The 14918-nt window shown below is 36.6% G+C and overlaps 1 protein-coding gene across 5 annotated transcripts in view; it reads right to left on the minus strand.

Moving 5' to 3' along the window:
- LOC105437706 (nesprin-1) overlaps positions 1-14918 on the minus strand; it is a 120259-nt gene that overhangs the window by 69978 nt on the left and 35363 nt on the right. For all 5 annotated transcript variants that reach the window (XM_030999734.1, XM_030999736.1, XM_030999735.1 and 2 more), the window contains exons 26-41: positions 14677-14853; positions 13614-13760; positions 13255-13430; positions 10590-10731; positions 9030-9362; positions 7900-8190; positions 7154-7474; positions 6581-6807; positions 5404-5842; positions 5040-5150; positions 4500-4709; positions 3541-3903; positions 2969-3112; positions 2496-2669; positions 1482-1646; positions 350-505 (exon numbers count right to left, since the gene is read on the minus strand). In XM_030999734.1, the coding sequence (XP_030855594.1) occupies positions 350-505; positions 1482-1646; positions 2496-2669; positions 2969-3112; positions 3541-3903; positions 4500-4709; positions 5040-5150; positions 5404-5842; positions 6581-6807; positions 7154-7474; positions 7900-8190; positions 9030-9362; positions 10590-10731; positions 13255-13430; positions 13614-13760; positions 14677-14853 (3576 nt within the window). The remainder of the gene's footprint in view (positions 1-349; positions 506-1481; positions 1647-2495; positions 2670-2968; positions 3113-3540; positions 3904-4499; positions 4710-5039; positions 5151-5403; positions 5843-6580; positions 6808-7153; positions 7475-7899; positions 8191-9029; positions 9363-10589; positions 10732-13254; positions 13431-13613; positions 13761-14676; positions 14854-14918) is intronic.

Here is a 14918-nt window from a genome sequence, read left to right on the forward strand (position 1 = left end):
GGTAAAAGATTTTTTGGCATATCATACTCACAGGTATAATGCATTAAGTATAAGTAACTCTCATATCATTCATACTAAAGTTTTATAGCATTAGGTAAGTCTCAATTGAACTTTCTATACCAACTGCTTTCGCTACATAAGATGTATTAGCTAATGCCTAGTCACATTGCCAAACTAAGTGCTGACCAACAAATAATCAACACAATATTGGCTATTAGGGGTAATTTAATTTGTTTGTTTAGTCTGTTGCCATTATTGTTGGTGTGGCTGTGTTTAATATCATCATGTCATCAAAATTATTCTTATACAAAATTATAAGCAAAATGAAAAGAATGGTAAAATGTCCTACCTTGATAGCGTTGTGTCTCTCCTTGATGTCATCTAGACAGCCCTCTGTGGATGATGATTGCTTGAGAGACGTCTCTGCTGAATCCAACCAAGAGGACATAGCTTTGTTGGCTTTGATGGTCTCTTCCTGAAGTACTGATGATATTTTCTCTAGGACCTGGAAAGGATTGTCAAACAAGAGTAATCAAGGCTTCTATTTCTTTATATTCTTATCTCACAACTGGGACAAAATGGAGAAAAAAAATGTCTGAAATACTTCAAATCTTCTGAGATTTTTTGTTATTTACAATTCATAAACTGCTATCTTTATGGTACTCAATTAACACCAACAGGTTTTATTTAGATCTGTACTGAGGAAGCAATTGATAGAGGGAAACCTGAATAAAACACTCACACTATGGATTACAATACATTGACACTTTGTATTCTTATTTAGCTAACTATCTGATCATTCAACAAGGTAGCATCAGTAGGATATGAACTCATGCCATCAAAATGACTTGTGACTCTTTCATTACAGATATGTTAGCAGCAGGGGCATACAAGCCCATGTCATAGAAATGACTTGTGACTCTTTCATTACAGATATGTTAGCAGCAGGGGCATACAAGCCCATGTCATAGAAATGACTTGTGACTCTTTCATTACAGACATGTTAGCAGCAGGGGCATACAAGCCCATGTCATAGAAATGACTTGTGACTCTTTCATTACAGATATGTTAGCAGCAGGGGCATACAAGCCCATGTCATAGAACTGACTGGTGACTCTTTCATTACTGATATGGTGGCAGCAGTGTGGTATAAACCTCATGATATTGAAATTAATCATGACTCGTTCCTTACTGACTTGTTAGCAGCAGCGGCATACAAGCCCATGCCATAAAAATGACTGGTGACTCTTTCACTACTGACATGGTGCCAACAATAGGATATGAACCCATGCTATCAAATTGTCTGGTGACTCTTTCATTAATGACATAGTGGCAGCAGTGGGATATGACCGTATGCCAAAGCGACGACCGTAGTGTAAGACCATGATGATAAAGGAATCAATGTTTAATTACTTTGACAAAAACAAAAAACTCTCTTAATAAAAAATTAATTGTTAAATAGAACTTAGAATGATTCTTGCCTGTGTGCATGATTCTAGTGAGATATGATACTGGTTGTGTACCGAATCAAGTTCCTTCTCAATGGATGCAGTATGAGCCTTGGGAAACCTCTCCTTCATAGAATTCACCTGCTGACTCAAGCTATCAACTGCAGCTCTTTTACCAACAACGTTTGCCTCTATGTCCTATCATCAAAGAAAAAAAGTGGTGATGATAATGACATTCAACAATTCTACAATGAGCTACCAAAGCAAAAGAATACCTGGTACTACTTTGATATTAATTGAAACTATATAAATTGTAACTTTTTAGATATAACAATGTGAAATATGATTGAAGTTTGCTAAAAACAAAATTTGTAAACTTTGTTCATTTTATTGAAATATTATCATCAACTGGAAATTAGAGTGAAACTGATATCAAGCAGATGCAAAATCAAGATTAATATTTACTCACCACATGTGTGTAGCTTCAGGAGCAAATAGTTAGTGTGAAAAGAATTTACACAGAGAATAATATCGACTTGAAAGTATGTGTAATTGAAAAAAAATTCAAAGTAAAGTTTCTCATCACTTCAGAATATATCGAAGCAATAAGCCAGTTCGTAAGCCAGTTCGTAACTAGCTTCAGAAGGCATGACCCCCAAATATCCACAGATCTTTACACTATGGAAACGTCCCACTTGTGCATTTTAGAATAATCACTGTCGAAGTGATGGAGGTGCTTCATGAATACCTTTTGTTTGCCCTCTTGAGAAGAATACTTCCACCTGTATATCAGATAAATGTACTGTCGGTACATAAATGAATACTAATTACATAACTTTCATGAGCACGATACAAGTATTCGTCTCAAGGGTTTTACAATTTGGGAACGAATGACCTTTATCTGCACATGCGCAAATCCTAATTACGAACTTGCTTATTACAGAAGTTTGCCTTAAACACTCAATGTGATGACTGTTTAGCCCTTGAAAAAAGTGTGTAGCATCATCATCATAACTCTGTTTTATTTGTACACAACGAACTTCCTACCTGACATCGTTTGTGGTTAGAGGCCAGTTTCTCCCCATCAAGAAACATATCCTTGCATCTTGCAACAGTAGTTTCTTGGTCCTGTAACCATGACATCAGCTCAGATAGCTGCCCTCTCAGAGTAGCAATTTGAGAAGTGAATTCACTGAGGTTGCTTTCAGTTTCAAGAGCAGTCTGCACACATAGACAAAACCAGGATAATCAAACACTGATGCCTAGAAACACATTACTGATGCCTAGAAACATATTACTAAGTACAATAAATGTGCATTACTGTTTAGCATTAAACTCTTTATTACATCATACAAATGTGTATTGCCTTTTAAAGCTGAACATAATACATTACAGTATACTCTACATGTGCAGGTTTATAATAGTATTGATTTGTTCATCATAAGACACACTATAGCTTTAATCATCCGGTATATTATATTTCAAATTCTTTGATTGATAATACAAGGACACCAACAAACCTGTTTGGCTTGAACAAAGTCCGCTTCAACTTTCCTGAAAGTCTCTTCTACCTCAGGGATTGTTTGATCAGGGTTAAAAGACTTCAGTTCAGCCAGGCTAGCTGCCAGCTGCTGTAGCTCACTCTCATGGTCTACTGCTTCATCCTAACAATTGAAAATATCAAATGAGCAAGCCATGATGTGTATGAACATGTATATCTGCAAACAACATGTTTCATTCTTTTTTAGAAAGGCATTAATCAGTTCTCATCATATTGCTTAAATGGGACTGATCGTAGCTCAACTGTCTGACAGGAATTAAATGCTTTCAGTAACAAACCAAAAGTGTATTAGGGGGTGCATCTAAGATGAGAAACTTTAATAGAAATTCTAACCTAGAAATAACTAATTGTAAAACAAGAAACTGTTGTGACATGGAATGCTCACAAACCGGAAATATAATGCCATCATTTGCATATTGCAAAAACTCTGCATTCTTTCTATATTACTTTATGGCATGAAATTTTCACGAAAAAAAGTTTTATGCAAGAGAAAGTTCAGGCCTTAAAGTTTTAAGAGAGTCATAATTTTACCTTGAACTGCTGTAGTTTGATTTTGCCATCATCTCTCTCACTGTCATCCATGGTGCTAGATATCTCATCAAGATTCATCTTAGAAACACCTAACCATGAATGAAGTACCTTCTCTCGTTCTACCACTGAATCCCACAACTCTCTCCCTCTTCTTAGCTTCATCAACCTCTCGTCCAGCATGGCTGATACCTCATCCAGTCTCCCAGGAAGCTCCTGGCACTGTTGTAGCATTGCACCTTCTGCTGGAGCAGAGGTAACTGCAGGGGTGTTGGTGATTATTGGTAGGAGATTCTGGATCTGATGTGATGATTCTGCATAACAACTAGCTGGGTGTTTAGCTGTTTCAACATCTAACGAGGCAGCCTTTACAGAAAGAGATAATACAATGCAATATTTTAAGTCAATTTTGTGATAACATTAGTGTGGTAAACTAGTATTTATGTCAATTTTGGACCCATCAATACATACTATTTACACAAGTTACCCCGTCAGTGGTCTTAAACTGAGAGCTGTGAGAGGAAGTAATAGCATTTTAAAACTACACCAGACTCTTGAAAATAACCACACTTCTATTTTCCAATTTGTTAAACAATATCACACATAAATGTAAAACACTTTGAGGAGTACTTATGCTCTCCGTTTCCCTTTTCCAATAAAAAGTATGTATGAGAACACACAGATGAGCAAAGGAATCAAGCATCTTTCTCATATATTTTTTATTTTTGCACATGTAATTCAAAAATATCACGATTTATCATATGTCACTTTTAAATTCAAGAGACCGAAACAAATATCTGTTTTTTCATTCCTTCTAACTCCTTAATTTTGTTTTAATGATGTCGAGCCTTGTCTAGACATGTTAAGTGTCATGCAGGGTTAGATACTATATGTGTCATTTTCTGGTAATGATATTGCACTTGCATTGTAAATAAATATATCAAATACATGTATTTCCATACCTCATGTGACTTAAGTAGTTTTTCTGTCTCTTCTCTGTTACTACATTGGATTGGTTCTTGGCATACATCTTGTGCCTTTGCCAAAGTCAAATGTAGCTTTGTTTGTGAATGATCAATCTCTGTCCACAGCTTGATAGTGGTATGAACACATTTGGTTGCCATGGAGACTCTTTCATCCATTTTATTCCAATCCTCCCTCAATTTATCCACCTGTAAGAACACAACCAACAAAATTAAAATATAATTTTTTTATCATCATTCTTATGTGAATTAGATTTTGAATTGTATAAAGGATTTGAATAACAGATACATATATGAGATTTTCCAGGGATGCTTGTATCAAAGCATTATTGAGACAACATGTGCAATTGGGCAAAAAAAATCAGCTGAACAGAATATCAGGGTCTTATCACATTGGCAGACAGAATATTCTATTGTAATGTAAAACCAATTTCTGATGTCATTGGTGTTTTATCTGAAACTACAAACGAGCTTGGCAAACAATAGTAGCAATATTAAAAGCATGAATACAGAGCTCACCTTTGGTTCAATGACTGGAATGAGTCTAGGATCTTGTTCCAGGATTTCCACTCCCAGTCTGGTCAATCTATCAAGATCTGTTTGATTCCTGGCTAATTCTTTCTGAGCCTCCTGTGAAGACAATAGTACATGATTATTACTGACAATTTACAGGTTCCTGGTGAGCTACACAAATAACTTTTGCCAATTCCATTTGAATATGAGAGTTAATTGTCAAAGGAAAAAAGATGAATGGAAAAATATCACTTTTTTTATTGGCACTACACTACTAAAGTTTTCTACCTGATCTCTACAGGCACATTGCCATTTATAATGCTATATTTATTGCTATTTGAATAGCTTTAATAATTGCAAGGGCCAGTACCTCAAAAGACTGAGCAATTGGAGGGAGATCACTCAATTGTCCCACGTCTTTCACTGTGGACATTGTCCTCTCCAAGTCTTCCAGACACTGTTTAAGGTTCTTCTGCTTAGCCTCAAACTCTTCCAGCTTCCTGTGGACATTGACCATCTTGTCCAGCCTTGATCGGAGTCCCCTGGTCAGGTAAGAGTGAGTGGACACCATTTGACCATGGTCTAAACTGGTCAAAGACTCGGTTCTCTGTTTAGGCAGATCCTGGGGGTCTTGGCTAGCAGGAGCTCTGATGGTGAGTTGAGAGTCTTTGGCAAGTTGGTCCATATTTTGAGTCTTGTTTTTCCACTCCTCTAGGACTGGTTCTACGGCTTCAAGATGTTCTAGCTCTTGAATAAGTTCAGAATCTGTTGCATCTTCCTTGTCAAGAACAGGTTTAGCTTCTTGAAATCTACAGAAAGATGAATAATGCTTATGACCATCTTATGACAAACTTGACTGTACTTGACTGTATTTGTATTTTCGCATAGGTTCATACCCATATACTTACTTTAACTTCAATCATAGACTTATACTTACAGCAAATTCAATCAACAACGTTTTTTACCATTAACCACTTGTGTATTTAAGTCTGTCCGTTATCCTGGGGCTTTCTACATGTATCTAGTATTCATATATGCTATAAATTAAGTAATTACTAGATGGATCTTCGACTGTGCGCATTTGAAAATGATGCCTCTGCCATAGAGCGATTTTACAAACCAATACAGAAGGAATTTTTCATAAACATGCATGACCCTTTGATCTTTGACCTCATGACCCTAAAATATAATCAAATCATTGGCTCTGCAAGATACATACATGTTTATGTTTGATAGTAATCCATCCATCAGTTCGAATGAGAATGTGTTCACAAGCTATTTGTGCATACATAATGAGCCCTGTGACCTTTGACCTTGTGACCTAAAAATCTAATCAGTTCATTGGCTCTGCAAGATACATACATGACCCAAGTTTAGCGATAATCCATCAATCGGTTCTTGAGATAACGCTATTACGAGACCGGGATGTACGGACAGACAACCCGAAAACATTATGTCGCCAGTACTTCATAACAGAGACATAAAAAGATTAAGTATCCCCAGAAACCCATTATCCGTGAAAAAAATAATAAAATGTGTGTCAGTACCTGCCAAGAACTTTATATTGGATGTCTTCAAACTGAATGAAGAACTGTACATATGTGATTCTCTTTGTGATAATCTCTTGCACCTTCTCCAGTTTCTTGTTGAGACCTGTTACTTGATGGGAGTAGGTGAGGGTTTCACCAGAGTCACAGTGCCTACAGATGGGTTCCAGCTCAGATTCCAAGGACTTCAAATCTTGAGATGCTTCCGCAAGGACAGAGTCTTGTTTCTGGACAAAACATAACAATTCTCAGCAACTTAGAGACTTTTTCAGGATAAAAAATTAAGTATTTATAAGCACCTTAAAGTCTTATTTAAAACAAATAAAACAGTACAATAACAAGCATCCTACAGTCTTGTTTCTGGTTTCATCTTTGCTTCAGGACATATCGACCATCAACATAATCAGCATTAGTCTAACTTGTGGTTTTATATCACAATTATGACAATTATCAGACATCGACATTGTCACAGGCTGACAAAGAACTAATTCCTTAAGTTTTACATCTATACCATCCTGAGTAACTTATTATAGTTATTTTTTAAATGTGACATCAAAACATTTCAATTCAAACCTTGATTGCAACAAGGCGGTCTTTCAATTCATCTCTTCCTAGTTCTTTCTGATTCTCTATCGCTACTTCCTGCTGATGAAGCACATCTAACAGTGTTCCCACGTCGTCTCTAAACCTCTGCCTCTGAGCCAGCACTTCATCTAGACGTGATATGGCAGTGTTTTGTAGTGCCTGTAGTCTACTGTACTCTGAAGACACATGGTTTGCTTCTGTTCCTAGTCTCTCCTTGCCTGCTGTGGAACAGTGCTGACGTAGGGTTTGATTCAAGGCCAAGACCTCATTTATCTCGGCACTCTGACTTTGGCAATCATCTTTCATATTCTTTAAGATACAAAAAGAGAAGATATTGTGTATGTACATATCAATGTTAATGGAGCCTGACTTACAAAATACTATTCCTATTGGCTAGAGAGCTATCATGTAACTTGTTATTCACCTCCTAATCATATGTATGACTTTCCCCTTCTGCAATTGGATTTCAACTTTGGCCTACAGCCTTGACAACATACAACATCACTTAGAAAATACTGAAGTGGTCTATGCATATTTCAATATATTGAACTCTGAAGCATGTAATGCTATATAATAATAATTAGAGTTGAATACAAATATGCTTCATCTACACTAACTTGACAATTGAATTCATACATTTCAAGCATTTAATAATTCTATTTATTCTATTTATACTGCTGACAGAGAAGTGTAAAAATATCATCTGTTTGCTGTTTTAGTTGAATAAAGTCTACCTGTAAAAGCTGATGTCTCCTGTTGAGTTGATCTGTGTTTCCAACAACTTCACCACTCTCTTTTTCCAACCTCCTGCTCATATCCTCCATCCATGTCTCTGTCTTCTTAGATAAACGATGGTACTCCTCCCAGGAGGATACCAGCTTCTCAATTTGAGCATGGGTCTTAAGGATCGTATCATCCAGGGTGTTCCAACGGTGCTCCAACTCTTTATCTTCACTGGATTCAGGCCAGCACTCTCGAATTGTTAGCATTATTGCTTGTTTCTCTTCAAACTGTTCCCTTATAATCTATCAAATAATGCAGGAGAGGAAGTAATTATCAACATTAAATTCATCTTTCATAAATGCCAGGGGTGATAGTGAGCACTAAAAAAAAAAGTTTTTTTTTCCCTCAACCACGCCGATTCAGGGGGGAAATGGCATCTAACAACATTCCCCTCTTTTGAGTAAGAAAATTGGGAAATATAGGGGGAAATAGGGGAAAATAGGGAAGAATAGCGAAAATAAGGGGGAAATCAGGATAAAATCAGGAAGAAAAAAATCTGGAAAAAATAAAAAATTGAGAAACCGATATAAATCAGGTTTTTATCAGGCCTGAAATACTCAACATCTGAAATGCTAACACCATCTCTAATTTAGCTATTCATTTCAATGGATTAATAAATTCTGCAAATTATATAGCATTATGAACTATGGATTAATAACATAATGCAGTGGACCAGATGTCTTTGAACAGCTAAGGTAGCTAAGTGAAATGTGGTGGCACAAAAAGCACTTTTGGGACACAAAATGTGTGATAGGTAGTAATGTCTGTTAATCAAAATTTAAATTTTTGTTTACATATCAGAATGAAAGGTTAAATAACATTAAGCCTGATCAAGATGATATTTACATTTATTATCTCCATATTCTAATGATGAGGTTATACCTCTGTGTGATAATATTTTGATTTTCAACAATTATGCAGTTGCATTCTGGATGTGTCTTTTCCTGCCACTGCATTTTGCTAAGCTACCTACATGTATCTAGAACAGAATAAGTGGTCTCACTGTGACCCAAGATCAAACAGACTGTCATCCCAGCAGCCCCCAGCTATATGACACAGATACAGAGATATTAAATCTCACCTGAACCTGTGCATTGCACTGCTGAACATCTTGGAGTGTATCACAGGCCTGATCAGAGATATTCTTCAGTCTCTTTTCTGCTTCACTCAGCCAGGTTGAGATCTCCTGCACAGATTTCTGATACAGATTCCACTGGGACACCTGCTCCGACAATGTAAGATCAAGAGCCTTGGCCCTATCAGAGAGCTCCTCCAATTGGCTATGGAGACTGGCTACATCTGATTCCAGAACAAGGATGGCGACAGAGCGAGGGTATGGGGAGGTCAATTCACACAGGCACTTTTCAAGGTCTTTAAGGCATAGGTACTTGGCATCTATTTCAGAAAATAGGTCCTGTTTCATACAAAGTGGTAAAGGAAAACAATCAAGGTACATTAAATGGAAATTTAAAAAATGAGCAGTAGACTAGCGGTACATTTTCTGTGAATATACATGTTCAATTTATTTATCTAAGTGCTACTTTGAGGACATTGAATCTTAATATAAGAAGACAAATGCAACTGTGTCTTTTTCGGATGGTGACGGTAAAGGTTGGTCCCCAGAGGTAAATAATCATATCTGATTGATAAACGTCTGTAAAAACCCAATTACACACACACACACTCACATTGTGTCTCTTATAAGCCTGTAAGGAAATGGATGGAATTACTTACGACATATCATGATGCAAACATAAAAGCCTATAATTAAATGTCAACTGACGACTATGATCTTGACCTACTAGCCCCAAAATGTAATTGGATAATCTTCCTATTGTAATACTATCACCATGTTTAAAGCTCATGCATACCTCAAAAAGTTCTTGACATATTGTGATAACAAGGGTATTTTTTTTAGTACCTCTTATTTCAAAAATTGGCCTCTATGACCTTTGACCTTTAGTCTACTTGCCCTAAAGTCTTTTTAGATCGTCTTCCTATGGTAATACAATCTATCTTAATTTCCAAAGCTCATATCTCTAGTTGTTCTTGAGATATTGCAATATCAAAGCTGATACCTGTAATTTCAGCCATTGACATCTATGGCCTTTGATCCACTTACTCTAAAATCTAATCAGATGGTCTTCCTATGGTGACACACACTGTCACCAAGTTTGAAGTTCAAATCATGATAACAAGGATAAAACCTGTTATTTCAGAAATTAACCTCTCAAGACCTTTGAATATTGACCTACTTTCCCAAAATCTTATCCTCTAAAAATAATATCTCATTATTCACAAATATCATAGATGCATGAACAGAGCAACCAAAAAAATCTGTGTAAAGTACTTACATACATGTATCTCATTGCTTTTTATTAACATTGTGATCCATGAAGTGATATTGCACAGAAATAGAAATAACACTCTTTTGAAGAATTAATTCATTAACTTTAAGTCATAATTTTTAACTTCAGCATGCGTATGCAGTGTATGTAATTCAATCATTTAATTTTAACGTACCATATAACATGTACAATGAAAATAAAATGCAAAAATACATGTACACTTAAACATCTATTGCTTAGAGAAAAAAACATTTTATAAATGGGAAAATTTGTAAAATCAAGTACAAATTTACCTTTGCTGAAGAGTATATCTCATCAGGGTGTTCAAGTGATGTTTCTACTTCATTGAGTCTGTTTCCATACATCTCCAACCATTCTACAAACTCTGCTTTTCTTGAGTCCAGACTATCCCAGTCACCTGACAACTGCTTTAGGCTGCATACATATAATGATGAAAGGTTAACCAATTAAAAAGTATCCACGGTGAAGAAAGATAAATTGATAAAGGGTGACAAATGAAATAATAATTATTATCTTGTTTTCCTAATGCTGGCTTCCTTCTTGTTCCAATATACATATAAAACGTGTTATATTATATGTCTACAATTTACTCTTTCTCACTCACAGCTCTCTTTCTCCTCACCTTTAATTTTTTTCTCTCCTTTAGTATTTACTTCATTATATCCCCTCTTTCCTTTCCATTATTTCTCACACAGGTTAGTTTTTTACCATTGCATTCACTGTTTATGGGGCTTTCACATATACACCCCGGGGCACATACAGCTAGTAAAAACAGATATTTTTAAAATCTTTGGGCGGTATTCGGCCAGCTCAAAAATCTGCAGACTTTGCCTATTCTTCCATTATAGAACAAATGATGCTTTGCAGCATACAGTATTAATGTGGCTGCGCAGGGACAGATGGTTGTCCAGAATAACACCAAACTGTATTGGAAAAATGAACCAGTGTATTTAATTTGCTTGTCTAAATTTAGAAGACAGATATAGAATTTCTATTTTACTATCGTTTAAGGAGAGATAATTATGTTGTATCCAAGAACAGATTTCTGGAAGACATATATCCAGTTCCTGTGTGATGTGGTTGATTTCACTAGGTTTAACAGTGATGTATAGTTGCGTGTCATCTGCATACATCATTGAAGAGAAGCCATGGGAGTGGATAATGTCCTGAATGGGAGTTGTGTAACAGATGAAAAGCAGAGGGCCAATAACACAGACCCTTGAGGTACACTCCATTCAAGCAGGGTAGGATCAGAAGTAATGCAGTCAAGGATAGCTTGCTGCTTCCTTCCATTGGGGCACGACTCAAACCATTTGGCTGCAGTACCCAAGATACCAAAGCGTTGGAGATCTACCCTGTCAAAAGCAGAGGTTAGGTCGAGAAGGACAAGAAGCGCTTCGTTTCCAGAGTCAAGGGATAGCAATAAGTCATTCTGAACTCGTAATAGAGCTGTCTCTATGCTGTGATTCTCTCTACACGCAGACTGTCTTGGAGCAAGAAGAGAGTTATTGGCAATATGGGTCATGAGTTGAGTTCAGACTACCCGCTCTATCACCTTGCCAATGAAGAACAAGTTAGAAATTGGTCGATAGTTCTTTAAATTCACTGGTTGCAGGGATGATTTCTTTAACGTCGGGATGATGAGAGCAGTTTTGAGAGGTTCAGGAAAGACACAAGTTTTCAAAGAGTCATTTGTAATATCAGGAGACAGTTAATACATCGACTGAAGACAGATGCTGGGAGAGGTTCAAGAGAACTAGATTTAATCTTGTGAGATCTGATGGCTTTCAATACAATTGTTTCGGAAACGATTGGAAACTTCTCAAGATGACAGTTTGTTGTCTACTTAGAAGTAAGCCAGAATGATGGTGTGAAAAAAACTTTTTAGTCGGCACATTTTGTCTTCGAAGAATGAAGAAAACCTAAGAACCATATCTGACTTTGACTTGTGTGTTGGTAATAATTCTTTGGCTTTCTCTATGGTCATTTTGTCATTTTCTTTGTACAGTTCTTGTGTGCTAGCACTGAAAATAGTTTGATGATAGTGTCTCTTCTGAATCTTTTCAACGTGCTGAAGTACTCCTTTGTAGAATTCTGAAGTTTTCCTTCATGAAAGCAGAGCGATGCTTGGATTTTCTCCAGATTTTGTCCTTGGCACAAAGATTTTGTTTTAACTCTTTGAGTATATCATTATACCACGGGGCATGAGGACACATTTGTACATTCTGCCTCATTTTAGGGCATGATGATCAAGAAAGGAGGACAGAGTTTTGTTATACATGTCTACCTTCTGATTAACATCCATCTCATCTGAGTTTGCTTGACTTGCAAATGACTGCATAATGTCTGACTCAAAGTTGTCACAATTAATGTGTCTGAGCTTTCCCACTTGAAAACGTTTGACAGTAGATGGAGGTTGTGAAATACAAAGTGTGTATGTTATTGCTGCATGGTCTGATGGCCTAGAATGAATAACTTTCACCTCTTTGACAGACTCATCATCTTCTTGTACGATTACAGATCTAAAGTTATTTACATGTATGTTGAAATCGCCACACAATACTACATGGGTCATGAGTAAGTTTGCAGATTCGAGGAGTTTGGAAAACTCTGTGAAGAAATGGCTAGCCGGAATACCACAAATGGGAGGTCGATAGATGGCAAAGAGAGATACAATAGAGGTTGCAAAGAATCGCACAAATTCCACCTTCTCTTTTCCCTTTACGGGGTGGATTAAGAAACTTGCTGTCACTGATTAACTACGCCTCCGTGATGGTGAAGACATCAAGATTTTCAGTAATGATGAAGTCTGAGATCTTTCTCATCATGGAGCGTGCATTCCATACTCCCACTCTACACTTCCTGTAAACTACAAACTCATTTAGCATAAATAATAATAACAAACATAATGAACACAAGGTGATTAATGCAGTTTACCTTGTTAGTCTCTTATGAAGCCCCAGTTTGACATTTGAACACTTGGTCTGCTTGTCAATGATGTCCTGTTGAATAGTCTCACAAACAGGTGTAGGCGCTACAGGAGAAAGCTGCTGTGAGAGTTGGTTCAGCATGGCAAGAATCGGCTTACAAGTGTCATGAGATGTGGAGATTTCCTAGGGGAAAAACAAATTAAAACAAGTTATTAACTCAACATATTTACGGGCATTCAGATTTTGAGTATCACTTGTATTGTTGTTCTTCATATCTGGGAAGCAGACTTGTATAGGCTATCTCAAATCCTTCTTGCCTTCCCTGTGTATGTTTTATATTGTCTGAATAAATCCAATCCAACTTACCTGACATTTGGAGACCTCTTCTTGTACAGCCTGTTTGCCAGGTGTAGGGGGTGGGATTGATTTACTGATCTCAGCTTCAAAGTCACACATCATTTCATCAAAATGCTTCCTCTCTTCCTCATACTTAGGAAACACTGTAGAACATACCTATTGAATTAAGAAAAATATGAAATTTGGTTTATCAGATTTGTTAATAGTATAAATATATTGACTGCTATGAGAGACATAGCTGTTTCTAACTTCCCCGAGAGCCAGTATAGAAACAGCTATAATAATAATAATTAAAGCAGTACATACATCTTTTATATACAGAAATCCCAAAATAGTCTGAATTCTTGCCTTATTTTTCGTGAGTAAAGATTGGTTAAAACATCACAGATAATCTGAGACACTGTCTGTTAATCTACGTTAGAAATTTTGCCTGAATTTTACGATCATTAAGGAATCAAAGACACACTGTATGGTATCCACACTCGCACAAAGAAACTATGAGCATCTTTGTCATTAACTATTGCTCGTTACCCGGGCCAACGGGCATAGTTCTGTTTCTCTACAGGCATGGCTAAAATCACGACTCCAATTTTGACCAATCGGAAGACTAGATTCATTCAACATACTACAGATAGGTATGTAATTATTACAAGATAAGATGAGTTATCAAGCTCTAAATAGTAACTGAATTTAATTCCTTATTACAAATGTTCATAATAGCATTTTACTTCCAATGGGTTTAGTGCCAAGTAGTGCCAAGCTTGATATTTGATTGATCACATGTACTAAAGCATAAGTAGGGCTCAAAACAAGGAGTTTCCCCACTTGCCACTGACTACCTAAGATCTTACCAGGAAATCTACAAGCCCTATCTTTGTTGCCCGGGTTACAACTACAAAATGCCACCTTTCTTATTTGTTTCATGTGATTCGAAGCAGTTCAAGGTAACTGACAATTAAACATTGAATTACCCTGCTGGCAAGCCAAATAAAAAGTTAAGCAATAGCCCTGATATTAAACACATATTTCATTATATTTTTTCAACATAACCCAAAATAAGTGATGTGAATACCTTGAGTTTGTGTGATTGCTGCTTAGTTTCCTCGATGGTTTGTGTCCACTCTCTGTCCAGTGTGATGGTCAGCTCAGTGATATACTTTGGACACTCTGGCTCTCTCTGGAATGATCGTCCATTCTGAAGTTGTCTTTCCACTTCTGGTTTTAAACCTTTCATTGTGTCTTCTAAAGCCTGCAATCAATCATAGATTCCAACTCTTTACATTTTTTCAGAAGTTTGCAATCAAACATAGTAAT

This window comes from Strongylocentrotus purpuratus, unplaced genomic scaffold (assembly GCF_000002235.5).
Source record: "Strongylocentrotus purpuratus isolate Spur 01 unplaced genomic scaffold, Spur_5.0 spur5_scaffold_5, whole genome shotgun sequence".
Classification (NCBI taxonomy): domain Eukaryota; kingdom Metazoa; phylum Echinodermata; class Echinoidea; order Camarodonta; family Strongylocentrotidae; genus Strongylocentrotus; species Strongylocentrotus purpuratus.